This window comes from Plecotus auritus, assembly GCF_963455305.1.
Source record: "Plecotus auritus genome assembly, chromosome: 4".
In the NCBI taxonomy this organism is placed as follows: domain Eukaryota; kingdom Metazoa; phylum Chordata; class Mammalia; order Chiroptera; family Vespertilionidae; genus Plecotus; species Plecotus auritus.
Window position 1 is genome coordinate 68,338,565 of NC_137775.1, and position 23,222 is coordinate 68,361,786.

Consider the following 23,222-nt stretch of genomic DNA (forward strand, 5'->3'; position numbering starts at 1 on the left):
TTGTTGGCATTTTCCTGAGAGACCTTTATCTCACGTCAAAGGCATATGTGCTCAATTCATGGGGGAAAGATCTGTGCTGTGGTTTGTCTCCTTTGTCTTCTTGTGGAAATATTACACTGAAGGAAAACTGTTAAAACTGCATTAAGAAATCAACTTAAATTTAGCACCAAGTACAGATCCAAGATTAATAACAGGTTGGTATTTTCTGCTTCTTTAAGATGCATTGCAAGACTGAAAAATATGGCCCTATTATATCTGTCTTTAATATCACTAGGGAATCCAAACAAGCCACTGTTGGAAGTAATTTGTTGGCTTCCTGACACATCAGGCTCATTATCCTGATCTAAGTACCAGCCTTTGGTACTATTTGCAATTTTCAGGTAGGTCATTAATAAAAGCTTGAAAAAATAATGACTACAAAATCAGTCTTTGAAGTTATTTCACACATTTTCAATATTGAGGTCATTGAATGAGTGATTTGTGCTTGAATGTAGAAATATTGTAAAGGGCAACCTGGATTGTCATCCTAAAATATACTTGACCTTACAAATTGGTAAGGCAACGATTATTGCCCATAGTTGTAGAAATATTATTTCAACAGAGTCTTTGAGGAGAGATGTAAATTAAATATATAGGCATAGAAATAATTTTGTAATAAAAAAGAAATTTTACCAGTTTTCAAAGGAAACTTCCCAAACCAAGCAAATTACAGTAATGAAAGACAGCGCCTAATTAAAACAAATTAATAGACTTTTCTCTTCCCCTAGGTAAGTAATTGTTGTTTAAAATGTTTTCCCAACACACAAGTATACAATGATTTTCTGATTTCTTAAATCAACAAGTTTTTTAAATGCTCCTGATTCTGGTTAGAGTGCAGGGGTAAGAGGTTGGGCAGGTCAGGAGGGGGAAGTTCTAAAGTCTTTGGGAGAGAAACCAAGATGGAGGCATAGGTAAACACCTAAACTGCTGCCTCACACAACAATATCAAAACTACAACTAAAAGACAAAATGGACGCCATCCAGAACCACAGGAAAGCTGGCTGAGTGGAAATTCTACAACTAGATGGAAAGAGGAAAGCACATTGAGACTCAGAGGAGCTACAAAAGGCTGAGGTCCGGAGACACGCGCATGCGTAGAAAGGACGGGCAGCTGAGTGCACGGGCGGCTGAGTGCGCAGTTGGCTTTCTAAAGCGGGAGGGAGACGGAAGCTCCCGACTGTGCTGAACTCCAGTCCCAGGCGAGACTCTGGGAACCCAGACTTATTCGGTGGGAATCTGGACTGTCAGAAAAAGAGAAAGCACACTGAGACTCAGGGGAACTGCGGAAGGCAGAGGTCCGGAGGCGCGCACGTGCAGAGAGGACTGACTGCTGAGTGCATGGGTGGCTGAGTGCGCGGCTGGCTTTCTAAAGGGGGAGGGAGACAGAAGCTCCTGACTATGCTGAACTCAAGTTCCGGGCAAGTTTCTGGGAATCCAGACTCATTCGGGGAGAAACCAGACTATCTGACAGAGGGCGAAACTCGAGGGTGGCTTTCTCTCAGAGGTGCTTGCAGCGATTACTGAGGGACACTGAGACCCAGGGGCCTGATAGGGCAGGGCTGATGGGAAGCCAAGGCTGCCTGCTCCACCCTGAGACTCCGCCCCATCCAAGCTGAGCACAGAGGCTTTTGTAATTTTGCAAGTCTTGTCTCATAAGGGTGTCTCCAGCACAGAAGTTCTCCCAGCATAGACACAGCTGATCCACACAGCCAATTGGCCTGGAGGTCAATTCCTCCCAGTGATACCAACAACAATCAAGACTTAACTACAACAAGGCTGTGCACACAGTCCGCAAAGGGGTGCACCAAGAGTGTCCACCTCAGGTAACTGGGGAGGCTGAGCCACTGTGCCCTATAGGACACCTAGCACACAAAGCCACTCTATCAACTCAGGGAATAGCCAAAATGCGTAGACAAAGAAACAGATCACAAATGACAGAAATGGAAGAAAGCAAACAACTGGATATAGAGTTCAAAACCACAGTTATAAGGTTTTTCAAGAATTTCCTAGAAAAGGCCAATAAATTTAGCAAGACCCTCGAGGATATGAAAAAGGACCAACTAGAAATTAAACACACACTGACTGAAATAAAAAATATACAGAGACCTAACAGCAGACTAGAGGATCGCAAGAATCAAGTCAAAGATTTGAAATACAAAGAAGTAAAAAACATTCAACTAGAAAAGCAAAAAGAAAAAAGAATCCAAAAATTTGAAGATAGTGTAAGGAGCCTCTGGGACAACCTCAAGCGTACCAACATCTGAATTATGGGGGTGCCAGAAGAAGAGAGAGAGCAAGATACTGAAAACCTATTTGAAGAAATAATCACCGAAAACTTCCCCCACCTGGTCAAAGAAATAGACTTACAAGTCCAGGAAGTGCACAGAACCCCAAACAAAAGGAATCCAAAGAGGACCACACCAAGACACATCATAATTAAAATGCCAAGAGCAAAAGACAAAGAGAGAATATTAAAAGCAGCAAGAGAAAAACAGTTAGTTACCTACAAGGGAGCACCCATACGATTGTCAGCTGATTTCTCAACAGAAACTATGCAGGCCAGACAGGAGTGGCAAGAAATATTCAAAGTGATGAATAGCAAGAACCTACAACCAAGATTACTCTACCCAGCAAAGCTATCATTCAGAATTGAAGGGCAGATAAAGAGCTTCACAGATAAGGAAAAGCTAAAGGAGTTCATCACCACCAAACCAGTATTATATGAAATGCTGAAAGGTATTCTTTAAGAAGAGGAGGAAGAAGAAAAAGGTAAAGATAAAAATTATGAACAACAAATACATGTCTATCAACAAGTGAATCTAAAAATCAAGTGAATAAAAAATCTGATGAACAGAATTAACTGGTGAATATAATAGAATCAGGGGCATAGAAGGGGAGTGGACTGACAATTCTCAGGGGGAATGGGGTGTGGGGGGTGCGGGAAGAGACTGGACAAAAATCGTACACCTATGGATGAGGACAGTGGCGGGGAGGTAAGGGCAGAGGGTAGGGTGGGAACCAGATGGAGGGGAGCTATGGGGGGAAAAAGAGGAACAATTGTAATAATCTGAACAATAAAGATTTATTAAATTAAAAAAAATAAAGTCTTTGGGAATTAGCCCGTGGGACCCCTATCAAATTGTGTCCAAATACTATCATTTGTTCTATAGGGCTCAATACTATAGAAAGGTTACTAGATGGCCACTCAGGTAGCTTTCATCTCTTTCCAATCGGAAAGAATAATATTGGTGTGCTTACAGAAAGCATTTTTCACATTGAAGGTACAGCCAGATTATCACAATCTTATCTATATCTTTTTCTTGAATGCTTACGACTTCTATAAACATTTGGGTGTGTATCTGGCATGTTCAGAGTAATCAAATCATATAAACACATGGAGACCTTAGAAATCTTAGCTACATTTTCACACTCAGAGCAGTTACCATGGAAAGATGAGAGAGATACTATTCCTTGTTCCATTTCATCACAGTAAATTATATTGAACATGGGAACAACAAGGTTCAGTTTACATTATACTTTATCATTTTTATGGACCTATTAAAGAGGCCCAGAAGGTGTTTGTCATCTGGTACAGACTGCTGCCTCAGGCAGGTGACATTTGGTTCCTCTGTGTAAGTTAAAATTGTATTGACCTCATACTAAAGAGCCACTTTTGAACATGTTTCACTATTACCTCAATTCAGCTGGGCCATGGATCAAACTGTTATATGCACTTTCAATAAGAGACTTAAAAATGCATAGTTACCCTAAATGTAAGTATAAATATTGTCTTTGTTCTAATAGGGATTCATTATATACTTATCCATGGAATTTTCTTCCAAAGTGATTAACTTACAAAAATACCCAAATGAAGAAAAGGCTTAAAGAGTTAACTAAACTGAAACTATGCCTAAGCCATGTGATACTAAATTTGTAAGGTCACTATTGACAGGGTCAAAGGTGTCTAAAATTACATAGAACATAACATCATTTTTAGAACCATGTGTCACATCCAAACCTCAAGTATCTGATGCAGGGAGAGAAAGATTAAAGCACTAAGAGAGGCTGATGCATCCAGAGTTGAAAACAGCTATCAAAAGGCAGCAGGCATCTGGGAAAGGACTTTCTTTTCAGCTTGGGGGGCTGGAAATACATTGGCATTGCCTCTGGAGCTGGAACAAAACCAATTTGTAATTGGTTTTAAAGTCTGGAGTGGAACATTCCTGCAGCCATCCATGAACCAATCTTATCCTGTAGAAGCTGAGTGAGTCTTGGCCAACTATTTGCCTTGTAAATTGTTTTGTTTGGGTCCCTTATAGGACAGAAAGTACTCGTGCAATGGTTTCACATCAAGTTACAGTCCTCTGTGATGTTGCTTTAGCAGAGAATTCAAAAAGAAAAAAAAAGTCTCCAGGGAGAAAAATCAAAAGCCTTCACTAATATGCTTTGGGGCTGGACGGGCCTGCAAGGCTGGGAGTTCCTACCTATTTTCCTCTCTACCTGAGCAATGGTTTCCAAAGAGGAGAAAAGCCCATTCTTGAAGAAGAGAGGCAGCTAGACAAATAAAATTCATTAGCAGAGGCCAAACAAGGCATTTTAAGATTGTGCTAATTTAGAATTTCACTATTGTCACTCCAGTGCTTCACACACTGCCAAATTTCTATAAAGTTTCACTGAATAAATGGTGACTCTTTTGAAGTGTGTATACCATGAAATTGCCTCAGTGGCAGAGAGTGTGGGGATCCCACCCATTCTTCCATCCCCAGGACAGTGCTCTTCCTTCGCAACAAGGGTGGAATGAAAGATTGTTCTAAACAGGGCCCATAGATGGGGAGACACCTTCTCCAATGCCTCCTTAAATTCACTCTGCCCCTGCCTCAGGGGTAAAGGAGGAGACTAAGAAGATTGCTCAACAACTCCTGTCTTCTAAAACAAAATGAAAACCCGTTGTGGATGAAGAAGCTAGTCTAAATCACTTTGTAGATTAAAAATCCACTTTCTTAGAGTGGAAATGGTTGAAATAAGTAAGCTTTCCCAAGAACTTTCAGTATTTGGATTTGAATGGCTGCCAAAGAAGCGAGTAGGCAAGAAGAGGAAGAAAACCAGATTTAGCTGTTAAATAACAACAACAACCATAACAATAATAGCTTGTAAATATAGGGTTTTTCCCCTCAAAAGGAAGAACATTCTATTTTTTAAAAAGGGGGTGGGGTTGAAGCTATGTTCTTCTAAAATGTTAATGTCATGAGGCAAAGAAGGTCTGAGGAATTGTTCTAGATTAAAGGAGACTAAAGAGACATGGCAACTAAATGCAGTATGTGATCTTCGACTGGATCATGTACTGAGGAGGAAAAAATGCTGTAAAGGACATTATTGGATCAGCTGACAAAACTGGAATACAACCAGGAGATTAAAGTGTGGCATTAATGTTAAAGTTACTGAAGGTTATGTAAAGGAATATCCTTATCCTTAGGAAATCTACATTGTAATATTTAGGGAAAAAGGACTTCGATGTAGGCAACTTACTCTTTTTTTTTTAAATTATTTTTTTTGAGATATAATTTACTAGAGTTTCCAATTTTATGATATATTTTTAAATGTATTACTGGAAGATCCCAGATATTAACCCCAGAATGCTATATGACATCTTCATTAAGAAGTGTAATTTGAAATTGGTACCTAGGTGAATGGAATCCCTCTGAAAACCACAGCATCTAGGGGAGTGCAGAGATGTGATTCTTACTTAGGGACTGCAGGGTGGATGACTCATATTTCAGAGTATAAAACACTTAATCCTATATGAAGTTACCAGTGCATAAAATAAAACAAACTTGAGGCACACTAATTGACATGCATTACCAAATCTAATGCACTTCTATCCATTCCAGTTAATTAGAAGCATAAAGAGATATTGCTTATATTGTAGGGGAGAAAAGCATTTTTTTTATATTTACTAAAATTAATACTTCCCTAATTCAGGTCAACACTGAGAACCATATAGTTCAGTGTAACTTAATTGATACAAGTGGGTGTTCTAGAGACAGACCTTCTGGCTCAAATCTCAGCTCCACCACTTACTACTTATATGACTTTTAGTAACTTATTTCACTTTTCTTTGCCTCAATTTCTTCATCTGTAAAATGGGGATAATAAAAATACCTACCACACAGTGCTGTGGTGAGGATTAAATGAGTCAACACTTTTAAAAACACAAGTGTGCCTGATGTGATACCCTACAAATATTAATTTTAATATAAATTAAATGTTGCAATACAGTAGACAGAAGAAAAGGATGCAGAAGTCCAGGTATCTGGACTTTGATATTTACCTATAACACAGAAGGGCTTTCGGGCAAACCTCAGTCTTCCTTGCCATCCTCTGTACCGACAACAGCAACCTGCAGACCAGATTCGAATGATGAACTCCAAACCAAAGACGACAATCATCACGAACTCCTAAAATATCAAATCAGACATGTTAGAGGTATTGTGGAGCAAACCAGAGCAAGAAGCTCGGAGCGTATTTCTGAACATTTAGGCACTTCATCTAAAACGTCTATTTGTTAAATTTAGACAATTGAAGAACATCTCTTCTCCAAACCAAACTAAACCTGGAGAACATTGAGAACTCATATTGTCTGCATTTGCTATTATGGAATGCCATTCCTTTGCAAGTCTTAAACACTTTGCAGATTTAAGAGTCAGTTTCAATAATAAATTTTCAGGTTGAATTACCAATCTGCTTTGTATAGCTGACTTACCAGTGTAGCGGACTTCAGCTACCTGGTGACGTGTGAAGGATCTGAAATGAGAGGACCCTGAAAACACAACTTTACAGTTTTGCAGAAAACAGACCATTTGGCTGTAAGAGTGACTATCTCTAAGCCCTTAAGAGTTATTCTTAGAGAAAAAGAACTGAATATTTAAAACTTTTCTGAGTTCTTTTATTATGGTGTCTAAATCTCCTTATAAAACAGCAAGTTTCAGAAACATTACTGTGCATGTGGCATATGTACGCTTTGTCAGAAATGAGACCCTAAAGTCTTCAAATCTGAAGGTTGTTAATTATACTGGCCTTTGGTGAGAGCTGCTTGGAAAATAACACCTGCTCCAGCAAAAGGACTTTGAGATTATTTAGGAAGAGTTGTGAGTGAACCTTGGGGAAAGGCCAACTAAATTGGCTCATTAAACAGTGGGTCATAGAATGAGAAACCCAATGGAATTTTTAAGAAGAAAGCATTTTTGGAGCAAGCTAATCATACCACCTTGTTGCCTCTATAGGGACAGGCACTGAGTTTATCAAAATTGGTTTCTTTTTAAAAACAATTCCCTGTCTTGTTTTGAAACAAGGGTTGGTTCAGCATTAATAATGTAGAACAGCTATCTTCAACCTTTTTCATCTCATGGAATACATAACTAATTACCAAAATTCTGTGGCACACCAAAAATATATATATTTTTTGCTGATCTTACAAAAAATAGGTATAATTGTTGACAGCTATTGTTGTATTGACTGCTGTCATTTAAAAAAATTTGGCAATCTAAGAGAAAAGAGGTCAGTGCCCCTGACTTAATAGTCAGGTATTACATGTTTTAAAAATTCTTGTGGCACCTGTTGAAAATTGCTGATGTAGAACAATATATATATATATATATATATATATATATATATATATATATAATTTTTATTGAACTTATTATTTATGAATTGATTTTTACTATAATTGCTTAATTATGAAAGTGATACATGGTCCTTATGAAAACATTGAACATTACAGAAATATAGAGCATAGAAAGTAAAGGTTCTAATCCAATCCCCATTCTCCCACCCCATGCACCAAGATAAAAACCGTTATCAAATTTAGAAAAATGGCATTTGTGGTGCAAGTTTCAGGCAAATGTCTATTTCTTCAGTTAAAGTATGTGATGATGTGTTGCACTTTTGAAATGCCTAGTAGAGATACATCATTTTATCCGTCTGTTATTTTGCACTAAATAACCCACAAATATTTCTCACGATGGGAAATAAATCTCCAACATCATTGCTGCTTACTTATAGTGATTTATAACTATCTATGGGTTAAATCTCTGAAGATGACTTTACACACAGATGAGCAAAACTATGCAACATTAATGACATGAGGGTTTTTGATTTTGTTAATCCTCGCCTGAGGATATTTTTCTCATTGATTTTTTAGAGAGAATGGACCGGGGGTGGTGTGTGTGTGTGTGTGTGTGTGTGTGTAAGAGAGAGACAGAGAAACATCAATGTGAGAGAGACACTTCAATTGGTTGCCTCCGGCATGTGCCCTGACAGGGGCCAGGGGCAGAGTCTGAAACTGAGGTACGTGCCCTTGGCCAGAATTGAACCCTCGACCATTTAAGTCAAAAGGCCAACACTTTAACCACTGAGCAAAACTGGCTAGAGCTGAGGGCTTTGTTTTGTTTTGGCTTTGTTATATATCTACGTGGTTGGGTCTAGTCGTTTATTAAGATGGCTACAGTACCAGATCACTTGTGTTTCATCCAGCACCTTTTCCCACACACAGAAAGCATGTCAAGGCCTATGATGCCCATGGTGCTGTGCCCCATCCAGGTGTAATGGCAGGTCCACTTTTCTACCCCAGCCTCTAACTCCTACTTGTGCCAGAAAGGTTGACACTCAAGTGGTGACAGGTCATATTATAAGGATTACCCAAGAATATCCCAAATATGCCCGAGGCCCCAGGCACTACCATATCATGATGTTTCTTTTCGTGGGAATAGCTGACATTATTCTAAAGTAATAAATATTTAACCATTGTTATTTTGCACCATTTTTAGGTTGCACTGAAGTAGGATAAATTAAGTCTACAAATTTGTTACTCAGGACCCCTTGTTCAGGAATATTGCTTACAGTTTTTTAAGGGGTTAGGGAAAATCTTTCATTTCCAAATAAAGCTAGACGAAGTTGTAACTGGATTTCACCACGGGAACATTACTTCTGCCTTGAGGGAAGTAATAATAGAATTAGAATTCTCTCGTTCTTCCTTGCCTAGAGACCATTACTTAGCATTCCCTATGAGGGCTTGGTTTCAGACTGTGTTAAAAGTAACCCCGAAAATCTGTCACTGAGTGAGCAGCGGTGAGAGGTGAGAGCTCAGCACGTGTGGAGAGCGTCCTCAGGCCCAGCGCAGCAGCTGTGGGGAAGTTCTCTCTCCAAGACTTGGACTGATGTTATGGGGACAAAAGTGTGAAAACCACTTTGAACACGCTCTACCTCCTGGTTCCTGCAAGTTGCATCTTATTTCAGTAAAAAGGAATAAATTTTATTGAGCTAGAGAAGGGCAATCACCCCTCATCTGACAGGTGTAAAATGAGTGGGGAGTGGAAGTGTGAAAGGACCACTTTTCCTCTTTTTTTTCCTTTCCCCAGCTTTGTTGAGGTGTAATTGACAAATAAAAATTATATATATTTAAGGTATACAACTTGATGTTTTAATATACATATACATTGTGAAATTATTATCATAATCAAGCTAATTACGTATTTATCACCTCACAGTTAACATTGTGTGTGTGTGTGGTGAGAACACTTAAAATCGACTTAGCACATTTTCAGTATACAATACAATATTATTAACTACTAGAAGCCAGGTGCATGAAATTCATGCTTGAGGGGAGGGGTGTCCCTCAGCTCGGCCTGCACCCTCTTGCAATCCAGGACCCCTTGGGTAGGGTCCCTAGGCCTGGCCGGCGATCAGGGCCCATGTGGGCTTTACTTCCCCTGGCTGCCAGCAGCTGGCACTGCCCCCACCCCGCCCCGCTGCTGCCACTGCTTGCCATTTGTGTGGTGCTGTCCCCCCTCCCTCACCACTGGTTGCCTCCCTCTGAGGGCAACAGGTGTGGGGTGTGATCACTTGGCTGACCTGGGCCTCCCTCTGCAGGGTGATTGCTGGCCGGCCCCACCCACCCACCACAGTGTCGCTGGCCAGTGGCCTGGGCTTCCCTCTGTGGGGTGATCAATCGCGGGGCTCTGCGATCGATCGCCCAACAGAGGGAGGACCCACCACCTGGCTGGGGCTTTGTGATCGATTGCCATGCAGAGGGTGGCCTGGCCTTCCTCTGCTGGGCGATCGCAGAGCTCCCCTCCACTGCCCCCCATCCCAGATCGATTGTCCAGCCGGCCGGTGGCCTGGGTCTCCCTCTGTGGGGTAATCATGGGGCAATGGCAGGCCCCCCCTGACCAATCGCATCATACCTGCCTTGGCTGGCCTGGCACCAGTGTGTGTCATAGCGTGGTTGTCCGAAAGTCATCTGGACAGTTGTTCTGCTGTTCGGTTTTTCATTTGATTTGCATATTACACTTTCATTATTATAGATAGTCACCATGTCGTACATCAGATATCCAGAATGGGTTCATCATGAATAACTGAAATTTGCATAGCTGAAACAGTAACAACTCTCCATTTTCCCCGACACCTAGCCCCTGGTAACCACCACTCTACCCTGCCCTTATGAGTTCAACTTTTTTAGATTCCATATAATTGAGATCATGCAGTATTGCAGTTGTCTTTCTCTGTCTGGCTTATTTCATGTAGGACAATGTCCTTCATGTTCATCCATGTTATTGCAAACGGCAGGATTTCCTTCTCTTTCAAGGCTATACCACTGCACATATATACCACATTTTAAATCCATTTGTCCTTTGATGGACACAGAGGTTGTTTTCATATCTTTGATATTGTGAATAATGTTGCAATGAACATGAAAATGAAAATATCTTTTCATAATCTTGGCTTCATTTTCTTTGGATATATTCCCAGAAGTGGTATTGCTGGGTCATATGGTAGTTCTAGTTTTAATTTTTTGAGGAACCTCCATACTGTTTCCCATAGTGGTTGCACCAATTTACATTCCAACCAACAATGCACAAAGGTTCCCTTTTCTCCATAGCCTCACCAGAACTTACCTTTTGTCTTTGAAAATAGACATTTTAACAAGTGTGAGATGACATCATTGTGGGTTTGATTTTCATTTCCCTGATGATTTTTTTCATATACCTGTTGGCCATTTGTATGTCTTCTTTTGAGACATGTCTATCCAGGTCCTTTGCTCATTTTAAAAATAGGTTATTTTTGAATTTTTGCTATTGAGTTATAGAAGTTTCATATATATATTTATGTCCTTAGAAGCTTTCTCCCATTCTGAAGGTTGTCTTTTCATTCTGCTGATTATTTCCTTTGCTGTATGGAAGTTTTTCAGTTTGATGCAATCCCATTTGCCTAGTTTTGCTTTTGTTGCCTGTGCTTTGGGATCTTGTTTAAAAAAATCATTGTCCAGAGTAATGTCAAGCTCTTCCCCTAGAGCTTTCTTCTAGAGTTTTAGGCTTTACATTTAAGTCTTTAACCCATTTTGAGTTGATTTTTTTACATGGTATTAGATAAGTGTCCAATTTCATTCTTTTGCACACAGATATCCAGTTTTTCCATTTATTATAAAAATCTAGCAAGTTAGAAATAGAGATTTATTATCTCAATTTAATAAATACCATGTACAAAAACCCAATGAAACATTTAGCTATACCCTTAGCAAAACATAGATATAATATGCATGCTAAAATTACAAAATGTTGATAAAAGAAATCAGAGAAGACCTAAATAAATGGAAATACCATGTTAATGAATTAGATGACTCAACATAATAAAGATGTCAACTTTTCCCAAATTGATCTGTAAGTTTAATGAAATTCCTATAAAAATCTCAAAAAGCATTTTTTTGTTTTTTATAAAGAAATAAACAAATTTACTCTAAAATTAATATGGAAAAGCCCTGGTCCTAGAGTAGGTAAAAATATCCCAACAAAGAAGAATAAAGTTAAAGGAATCACTCAATATGATAGTAAGACCTACTGTATAGCTCCAATATTCAAGACTGTGTGGTACTCTCAGAGGGACAGCGCACAATAGAGAAAACAGAATAGAGAATTTGGAAACAGACAAATATGCTCAATTGATTTAAAAATATTTTTATTGATTTCAGAGAGTAAGGGAGAGGGAGAGAGAGATAAAACACCAATGATGAAAGAGAATCATTGATTGGCTGTCTCCTGCACACCCCACACTGGGGATCAAGCCCACAACCCGGGCATGTGCCCCGACTGGGAATCAATCAGTGACCTCTTGGTTCATTGGTCAATGTTCAACCACTGAGCCATAATGGCTAGGCTGATTTTTCTTATAAAAGTGCAAAAGCAATTTAGTGAAGGAAGAAACAGCCATTTAACAAATGATGTTGGGGCAATCGTGCATTAATAGGCCCCCAAAATATGAACCTAAATCTATACCTCACACCTTATACAAAAATCAATTCAAATGTAACATGGACTTAAATGTTAAATTATAAAACTTTTAGTAAAAAACAGGAGTAAATTTTGGGAATTTGAGTTAAATAAAAGTTGTTAGACTTGACATGAAAGCACAAGGAATAAGAGGAAAAATTAATGACTTGGACTTCATCAAAAGTAGAGAGAATGAAAAGACACACTATAGTCTGGGGGAAAACATTTACAAACCACATATATGACAAAGGACTAGTATCTAGAATATATAAAAACTCTTAAGACTCAGGAGTTAAAAAACAACAACACACAAATTCAACTAGGAAATGGGCAAAAGTCATGAATGACATTTCACTGAAGAGGATATATGGATAGCTAATCAGCACATGGAAAGATATTCAACATCATTAGCCATACAGGAAATGTAAATTCAAATAATAATGAAATAACATTACACACGTGTCAGAATGAATGGCTAAAATAAAAAATAGTGACAACATAAAATGCTGGGGATAATGCAGGGAAACTGGATCATTCATCCACTGCTGGTGGGAATGTAAAATGGTACCACTCATCTGAAAAACAGTTTTATTCATTCTTATAAAAATGCAGTTACTATATGACTCAGCAATTTTATTCTTGGACATTCATGTCAGAGAAATGAAAACTTATTGTTTATACAAAAACCTGTATACAACTGTTCATAGTGGATTTATTCATAATGACCCCAAACTGAAAACTGTCCAAATGTCCTCACCATGTGAATGAGTTAAACAAGGGGTACTGTATCTATACCATGCTTTACTACTCAACAATAAAAAATGAATAAACTGTTGATACACAAGACAACTTGGATGGATCTCTATAGAATTATGCTGAGTGGAAAAAACCAATCCCAAAAGGGTACATATCATATTATTCCATTTATATAACATTTTTACACGCCATCTTTGCCAAAAGGCTGAGAAATGATTATATGACATTTTTAAAATGAAAAAAAGTTAGAAATGCAGAACAACTAATAGTTGACAGAAGTCGAGGATTGTGGGGGGAGTCCTGGGTGGGTGGAAAGGAGGAGGTGGGTGTGGGTATTAAAGGGCAATCTGAGAGATCCTTGTGGTGATGGAATTGCATGGTATCTTGATTTTTGTTACAGATACATGAGCCTCTAACATTGCACAGAACTACAGCCACACATACTAATGTGTACAACCAAAACTGGAGAAATTTAAAAAAAGATATGTGGATCATAGCAATATTAGTATTCTGGTTGTGATATTATATTACAGATTTGCAAAATTTTATTGTTTGAAGAAACAGGGTAAAGTGTACCCAGGATACCTCATATTATTTCTTACAACAGCATGTGAATCTGCAATTATCTCAAAAAATTTTCAATAAATAAGGCATTGCCCATCATCCAACCAATGGGCGAGACTCACAAGAGGAAATGTTTTCCTCTTTAAATCCAGATGCTAGATCTGATCTCACTGTGTTTTGGTTTAGTGGTGCTCTCCAAATGATCCTTTGGAGGGGTCTCATTTTATTTTCAAATGAGTTAGAAATACAAAAATCTTTTATGTTCAGTTGAAAATGTTTTATGGGTAGTTCTTTTGACTCATGCTGGGCCAACAGGTACAGGTGCATTTGCTGCTGTACCTTAGGATAAACCCCTTTATTTTCTCTTGCTTGTTTTTAATTGAAATAAGATGCCCACTATTTTCTCAAGTGGTTGCTAAAGAGATAGTGAATAACAATCAGAGTACTTGACCTACTTGGAGGAAAGCTGTAATGCAAAGCTGGTATTGCTAACAATGGTTCTGTCCTTCTTAATGGAAGCCCCTAGACGCTTGGCTTTGCCAGCCCTCTACAACTAAAGGCAATGTTATTTTTACTATCTGTCTTAAAGGAGTTTTAGTATTTCCCCATTTGTCCTCAGAGAAATTTGGTAAAACAACAAGCATTTTTCCTACTCTCTTAAAGACTAAGGGAATGCATATAGAAATTTAGAAATCCAAGACACAGGGGTAGAGCCAGTCTATCTTGAATATCTATTGAGAATACTAATTTAGCATTAACCCTCTTTTCTAGAGATTAAGGAAGAATCTTTGTATGTCACACCAGAGAACTGTTATGCTATTTTATTGATATTTTTGACTTTGCTGTATAATTTGAGATTGAAATTCTATTCTTGCAGTTATTTTGTTCTTGAGTTACTCAAAGTGGTTTTAAGTAAGATTGATTGATTTTGGGGGGCACAAATTCACAATGCCTAACAGCTCATGTTCTACTTGTTTTCTCATTAATTAACAGCCACTGTTCATTAAAACACAGTGACCTTTGTCTAATCTACAAGCTGTCTGCTGTGACCATTATTTTTTTTCTGGTTTTATGCCATCAAATAGCATTTCTGTGAATATAAAATGCCGACATTATAAATCCTGTAACATTTGCACCAATTTTTGAAGAGCTGTGGCTAATTAGACATACAAAATTGGAACTATTGCCTTTCTTCCGAATATCAACATAATCAGTTTCCAGCTATTTTTGCTCCTTTTGTGTGTGTGTATACTTAAAGTAACATAGGGCAGCAGTCTAGGGTGCCTCCTCAGATAATCCCTGCAGAGTAAGGATGTGTGATGTAAACTGAGTCATAAATTGCCAAGAAAGGCATCAGTCAGAAGGGTTGCAATTATAATTCTTTCTAATTTGGAAAGTTTTGCTAGTACAATAGATATTAAGGAAATAAAATTAAGATATAGAGATGGCTCCACACTTAAATCAGAAAATGGGGATAAATACACAAAAGGAAATCATCTTTTGATTTTTGTCTCTTTAAAGCGCAGAAAGACCCTAAACACCCACCATCATCAAATTAGATTACTTTCACATTTCTTTTTACTTTTTAGGAAGATATATTAACTATTAGCACATTGGAAGAGAATTTGAAGGAAAACGTGTTTCTATCAAAGGGACTGATTTGACCTAGAGTTGACATGTCAATACCTTCAGAATCATGTCTGCAGGGGGGCTGGTGGTGAGAGTATGATGGAAATTTACTAAGTTACTTAGTAGACACTAAGTGGGGGTTGTGTAGAGAAGAGGGACATAGAAGTAGGGAGTGGGGTGAGGATGGGGAGACCAGAACAAGGTGTGAAGAGCATCAGTAAAAGAGGAAAGAATGATTGAGATAGTTTAGAAAACCAGTGTATCTGGGGTAGACTTTGTGAGCTGGGAGGCTTAGGAAGACACTGAAAAAGGAATTCACTTCAGGAGCACCAGGAGAATCACGTGGCTCCGGAGGTCCTCCTGATTTTTGTTGGGTGATTCCAGAAATTTCTCTAGAAACAATTTATCCCTTTAAGTTTTTCACACTTGATAAAATGTAAATCTCCCTCTGAAAAGTAATTTATTTAACCACACTTGTATGACAGTGTCCATTTATCTCAAAGGTTCCTCAGAGAGGTAATAGGAAGGGAATAGATTGAAAGTGTCCCATTTCAAATGACTGATTTACAGTTGGTTACCAAAGGAAGATCAGGGACCGGTCTTTATCAGGTGTTGGGACCATAGTTTGAGAGCAAATGGGCCAGGGACAGGAAGCAGATGCCCCTTGCTGGGGAGAAGAGCAGTACTACAAAAGCTGGGAACAGAGGACATCCCAGGTTTCCCCCACTGTTCAATCTAGCGGGGGTCTTATGCATCCTCGTTGTCAGGTGGGATGCCATGATGAGGACTTTTGCCCTCTTGTATTGATTTTAGACTCTTAGGCTTGGGCTGGCTGCTATAAAGGGCTAAAATGTCCATCCAATATGGGGGAGACACTCAAGAGACACCTTCTGTGTTCATGTTCTGTGTTCTTAAAGACATATCCTACAGCAGGATAAAACATGGCTCCATCTGCCATGGGGGCATCTCTCTGTGGGACAGAGCCACAGTGGTGCTCTCTGCTGAGGTGCCCAAGTTGACAGTGCACACAGGGGACTTCCCTCACATTCTCCTCTTCCCTCCGTTAGGAACAGAAAGCGGGTTCCCTGATTTTTTTTATGGTTGTCTACCCTCCCCCACTCCAAGCCAAAATGTATCTGGCTATATATGGTTGTGCCTGCAAGCAACCACCTGTGTATATAGCAGGGATTAGAACTAAACCTCTGAATCATGAACTCCAAGCTGGAAAAATTGAAAACAGTTTGCTGCACCTTGAATTGAACCTAGATATTTAGTCTGCTACAATTTTGCCAAATAATCACAAATGAGCCAGTTCAACTTAGAATTGAAGTTGAAAGCTCTGACTCAGATAAAAATGGAAATACCAAGAAAGCCTCCAAAAGGTTCCTCAAAAAAATTAAAAATGGAACTGCCTTATGACCCAGCAATTCCACTTCTGGGTATCTAGCCGAAGAAACCCAAAATACTAATTTGAAAGGATATATTCACCCCTATGTTCATTGCAGCTTTGTTTACTATAGTCAAGATATGAAAGAACCAAAGTGCCCATCAATAAAGTGCATAAAAAAGCTGTGATACATATATGCAATGGAAAAATAGAATGAAATCTTACCATTTGTGACAACATGGATGGATCTGGAAGGTATTATGTTAAGTTAAATATGTCAGAGAAAGACAAATACCATATGATTTCACTTGTATGTGGAATCCAAAGAACAAAATAAATGAATAAACAAAACAGAAACAGACTCATAGATCCAGAGGAAGGGAAATTGGGGCATTGGGTGAACAAGGTAAAGGAATAAGAAGTGCAAATTGATACTTATAAAAAGTCAATGGGATGTAAAGAACATCATAGGAAATATAGTCAATATTCCTATATAATAAAAGGCTAATATGCAAATTGTCCTCTTGACTAGGAGTTTGACCGGGAGTTCAACTGGGAGTTCAACCAAGAGTTCAACTGGGAGTTCAACCAACCACCCGCGTCCTGTCCCCCTGGTCGGCCTGGCCCAATTGGCTAGACACCACCTGTGCATGAATTCATGCACCAGGCCTCTAGTCTATGGTAATAAAAGGGTAATATGCTAATTAGATCAGATAGACCGGATGTCTTCTGGACGTCATTCTGGATGTCCTTCTTGACAAAGCCAGGGACATGGCCGGCCTGCAAACTGCCCACGGCCCCTCGCCCAGGCTGGCCCTGCCCCCAGCAGAGACCCCCACCCTGATTAGGGGCAGGGCTGGCCTGCAAACCCCATGGCCCCTTGCCCTGGCTGGCCTGCTCCCCCCCCGTGAGGACCCCCCCACTCCAATCCAGGGCCCCCTTCAGGGCAGGCCATCTGGCCCCCACCTGTGCACCAGGCCTCTATCCTATATAATAAAAGTGTAATTTTATTATATTGACCCTGATGGCAGAAAGACTGCTGGACCAGTCACTACTAGTATGAGAGCACTGACCACCTCTTAGTCCCTTTCCCCAGCCGGCAGGCTCTGATCGCCTGAAGGCCACCTGCAGCGGGGTGGTGCCAGCGAGTGGGGTGGGAACAGCAGACCTCTCGGTCCCTTTCCCCAGCTGTCAGGCACCGATCACCACCGAACAGGGAACCGGGGGTGGGTAGTGGCGGTGGGTGGGGCTGGCTGCAGGCAGCTGGGGAAGATGGCCCTGATTGCAGGCCAGGCCTAGGGACTGTACCCGCATGTGAATTTTGTGTGCTGGGCCTCTAGTATTATAATAACTATGTATGGTGCCAGGGGGGTACCAGAAATATCAGGAGAAAACTTTGCTGTAAAGTATATGATTGTCTAACTACTATGCTATATACCTGAAACTAATATAAAATAATATTAAATGTAAACTGGAATTAAAATGAAAAATAACTTAAAATCTATCAATAATAAAAACAAAAAATAAAATTAACATTGATACCAGAAATAAAATTAGGCCATTCTATTAGTTTTATAGTAAGAGAATATAAAAGGGCAATTTTTTTAATTATAAAAATTTAAATAAAATTCCTTAAAACAAAACAAATAATTATTTTAATCAAGAGACATCCCTGGCCTTAAGAAATTGGTACACATCAACCAAATTGACTAAAAAGCAAATTTTCTCTTAAGTTGGGGCTATTTTTCTTGTGGGTAGACGTGGACACCTGTGACAAGACGAGAGTTATTATGGTATAATGAACTGCATGTTTGCTTCCCTCCAAAATCCCTATGTTGAAACTCTGACCCCAATGCGATGGTGTTTGGAGGTGGGGCCTTTGGGAGGTAATCAGGTTAGATGAAATCATGAAGGTGGGGTTCCATAATGAAATTAGTGCCCTTATAAGGAAAGTAAGAGAACCCACAGCATGCACACACACACTCTCTCTCCACCAGGTGGGCACACAGTGGGAATGCAGTCATCTTCAAGCCAGGAAGAGTGCCCTCACTGGGAAACCAATCAGCAGGCACCTTGACCTCTAGGACTATGAGAAATGAACATGTGTTGTTTAAGCCACCCAGTCTGCAGTATTTTGTTAAAACAGCCTGAGCTGACTAAGACAGATGGCTTCTGTGCTACTGAGAGGCTGAGAGTCAGGTCAGGGCTAGGTGTGTTAGAGAACTTTCAGAACTTTCTACTTTTCTCATGAGTGCATTATGTCTCTGCCCTTACGCCTGCCCTTGCTGGGACCCAAGAAATTGCTCTTATATTGAGAGATCCCTTGGCTTCAAAACAATCTGTCCCTTCCCTGTTCCTTTAGGGTATTTGCATTAGTCATCTGGGCTTACCAGAAGAAAAGGAGAGACAAAACTCTAAGATTGAAAACCTACAGGAGACCCTATTAACAGAGCATATTACCCTAAAAATAAAAGGCATATTAACTCTCAGCGCAATCTCTGATAAACATAAGATGTTAACTATTCCCAAAGTATGTAAAAAAAAGGGCATTATAACAATATTCCATTAGTAACACTTTTTAAATTGAAGGGAAATTTGAAGATTTCTGCCCTCTTAAACATTCAAATCACACAGAAAAATCAAATATAACTGGAGTTATTTTAATAGTTTCAATTTTATTAACCATGTGAATCTTCACATTGGATACTTTATGAAATCTGTCAAGATTATAGGATATTTATTTATGTCTCTAGTTAATTGTTTCTAGTTATCCATCAAAATCATTCAAGACCAGCTATGCTATAAATCAAGTGTACTCTTAAATTAGATAAGACAAAGGGCCTGTTTATAGGTAACCTTGAACTAATTTAATAAGCTTCTCTGCCGGTTGTTCATTTGAACCATTAAACAATAGATTAAGAAGGAATATATCTTCTATAACCATTGGCTTAAGAAAAAACGAGATGAGAATAAAAACAAGAAAACGTTGGGAAATTTCCAGGTGTTTTAGAGCTCTGATTTTTTTATGACCCTGAAGCATAAAATATAGCATGTGGCAAATATTTATTAATTTGATTGAATGGTGAATTATCCTGACAGCTAAATCCAAGGAGTACTTGGGATAGCCCTTGTGTCTTCCATTTCTCTGCTGTGTTAGTCACCAAACCATGTCCTCATCCTGAAGTCCTTTGGAGAGAAAATGCCTTCTCTTGGTATATCTAGCCTTGAATTCAGACCGAGATGGCTCCTATTATACATAAGCCATCACTTTTATTTGCTTATAATAGTATTTGGAATGTTAATTCTGCCAAACACCTGTGTTCACATCATCAGCGTATCTTTAATAATACACCACTGCCTGCTTGCCACCCATTATGCACACCTGCCAAACAGCCTCTGATCAGAGACGGACTGATTTGGAAAATCCCTCAGTGTAGGAGGGAACTGATCTGCCACAGCAACTTGAAACCTACTCTGCTCTCCCGCTCTTCTATTTGGCTGTAGACTTATTCCTACCTGGCAACACGACACTTGACTTGGAGACTACAGTAGTGATATAATGACATATGAGAGGACTGATTCACATGTTAGCTACTAAAGCATCTTGTACACAATTAATGCCAAAGCCATGATAATATAGACCCATACAGCTTTATAGGACATTAACAACAAGTAGGCTCTGAGCAAAAATAACTGTCTATTTAGAAGCAAGGCTCTGCCCCCAGAAAATAATGCATTGGAGAAAGGACACTCCTTACCATTTCTGAAGAGACATGGAATGCCTGTCTCACTATATGTAAAGTGATATAGTGGGGTCAAGTTGACCTTTTGTAGAATCTAGACAAAAGAAGTCCTGGAGCAGAATTACCCTTTTGCCATCTTTCCAGCTCTCAGTCAGATGGCCCAGAGAGGCTTCTGGAAGTGACATCATTATGGCCGCCCAAGGAGAACCCCAAGTTCAGTTCAAATTTATATTGGTTGGCGATGATGGGACTGGAAAAACTACATCTGTGAAACACCATCTGACTGGGGAATTTGAGAGGTAGCCACCCTGGGTGTGGAGGTCTATCCCCTCCTGTTCCACACCAACAGAGGGCCTATTATGTTCAATGTGAGGGATACAGCGGGCCAGAGAAGTTCGGGGACTTCTAATGGCGAGCCCAGGGTGCCATTTTAATGTTTGATGTAACTTCGAGAGTGACTCACAGGAATGTGCCTAACTGGCACAGAGATCTGGTATGGTGCGTGTGAAAACATCCCCACTGTGCTGTGTGGCAACAAAGTGGATACTAAGGACAGGAATGTTAAGGCAAAATCAGTTGTCTTCTACCACAAGAAGAATCTTCAGTACTTCAACATTGCTGCCAAAAGTACCGCTTTGAAAAGCCCTTCCTCTGGCAGGCTGGGAAACTCACTGGAGACCCTAAGTGGGAGTTCGCTGCCGTGCCTACTCTTGACCCACCAGAGGTTGTCCTGGACCCAGCTTTGGCAGCACAGGATGAGCCTAGAGGTTGCTCAGACCCTTGCTCTCCTGGACGATGATGGCCTGTGAGAAAGGGAAGCTGGAGCCCCGCGTCAGAAATCCAGTTTTATAGGCGACTGTCCTGTGGTGTCAGTGGTGCAGCGTGTTTGTCACTTTATTGAGGAGCTCAGCGGAGCCTGTGCTTGATCTCTGGGATGCTGAAGGAGATGAATGGGCTTCGGAGTGAATGTGGCAGTTAAAAAACACCTTCATTTTCTGGACCTGCATGTTTAGCTGTTTTGGAATGCAGTTGCTTCCTTATTGAGTTTCAAATATAAGACTGCTGCAGTCACATCACAATACTCAGTGGCGAATCCTTGTTTATTACTGTCATTCCCACTCCTTTTCATTTAGAATCAGAATAAAATTGCATTTCAAATACCTTAAAAAACAGAAAGAAAGAAGAAGTCCTGGAGCAAGCTGTGCTGCTGCTAAATGTCCTCAGCCTGAAGGGGAGGCAGGAGGTGTTAGGCTGGAGGGAAGGGGAGCAAGGAACCCACAGAGGTGGATTCTCCTGTTGAAGCAAGCAGGGCCCTGGAAAATGTGTTCCCCTTTTCGTCCTTGGTTATCTTCCAGGCCAGACCATGATGCTTCCAAGGAAGAGATGCTGTCAGGCTCACCTCAAGGTAGCCTGGCTGTGCAGCTGCGTCCATCACAGCCTCTTATCAGGCATGGTTGTGGGGGAGACTTCCCTGCTGCTCCCCCACCTCCCAGCCCCATATCCTGACAGGCAGGGAAGAGAATTGTATTAAAGCAAGCATTTCACAGCCCCTGGCCTCCCCCTCCCCCATAGTAAAGAGAATCTAAAAGTCATTGAAGGAGTAGTTTTCAACAACTAGCTTTATGTATTCAAAATTGATATCTTATCAGAGAGTATAACCTGTTTGCACTGTTGAAAGTTCCTATTTTTACACCTTCTTCCATTATGTTTACTCTGCTTGTTTGCATAGTAAATGCAGGCTCAGTGGATTCTTACCTTCTTCAAGAGCACAAATACAACTCATTACTTCCATTCTGACTCCCTGAATTCAGGATTTGTGATAATTCTGCTCGAGTTTAGGTAGCACCGATTTGGTACCATTGATTAAAAGAGGATTTAGGAGGCAAATTAAGAACAGAAATGAGAGGACATGGGAAAAGGTTTAACATATTTAAGACGAAAGAATTTTCAAGGTCTTTGATAGCACTTATTTGCATTTAAACAATTAATGGAATAATTACAACCAAGCCGTCTCATTAATTAAAGAAAACCCAGCAGGATCTTTATTTAGCAACAGTTTGCTAGCAGAAATTCCCTAAGTATTGACTCAATGGAAAATTGGTAAGAAATATACCTCCTTCCAAATTCTAATTACTCCCTTTCAATCATCCTAAATGTTTTCCAAACATTGAAATAATCATTCCAAAAAGCTATAGCTAGCTGCATGAAGTAGTATGTAAATATGTGTCAGTCTGTCCCACAGGTAGCTCTAGGCCCCTGTGATAGCTGGAAGCAGCCCCCAGCTGGGTAGAAGCATGATAAGGCGGACCCACAGGAAGGGTCTCTAGCTCATCCAATGGGCCTGAGACCCACCAGTCTCTTGCTCTAAATTTGCGTGTTCTGTTCTGATCCTTTTTGTACCTCTCTTACAACTGGCCCCAGGAGATAGGCCCCCTTGCCCCTCTTTCTCCCTGAAACCAGCCCTGGAGACCTAAAAAACTGAAAGTTCCTCTTCTAGGAAGCAGAGGGCCGCCACAGTGATTTGATTAGGTCCCTATCAAACACTGGGGTCATTAATTTGTTCATAGTAGGAAGCTTAAGACAAAGTGCTGAAAAATGGAGACTCCGCTATGTTTCATTCATTCATTCATTTGGCAAAGAACAGGTTGGAGCATGGAGGGGTTCTGCCACTTACTAGTTGTGTGGCTTTGGGCAATTTAACTTAACCTCACTGAACCTCAGTTTTCTTTTCTATAAAATGAGGATAACAATGCCTTCTTTATAGGGTTTTTATCATGGTTTAAATGA

At 40.0% G+C, this 23,222-nt stretch overlaps 1 protein-coding gene and 1 pseudogene across 2 annotated transcripts in view; one reads left to right on the plus strand and one right to left on the minus strand.

Annotated features, from left to right (window-relative positions):
- The window catches only part of KCNQ5 (potassium voltage-gated channel subfamily Q member 5), a 553,624-nt gene that overhangs the window by 157,374 nt on the left and 373,028 nt on the right, over window positions 1-23,222 (minus strand). The window contains exon 3 of the mRNA XM_080664487.1: window positions 6,368-6,494. Within this exon, the coding sequence (XP_080520613.1) occupies window positions 6,368-6,494 (127 nt within the window). The remainder of the gene's footprint in view (window positions 1-6,367; window positions 6,495-23,222) is intronic.
- Window positions 20,610-21,244, plus strand: LOC308245922 (GTP-binding nuclear protein Ran-like; annotated as a pseudogene). The gene has a single exon. The product of its transcript is annotated as a GTP-binding nuclear protein Ran-like (transcript).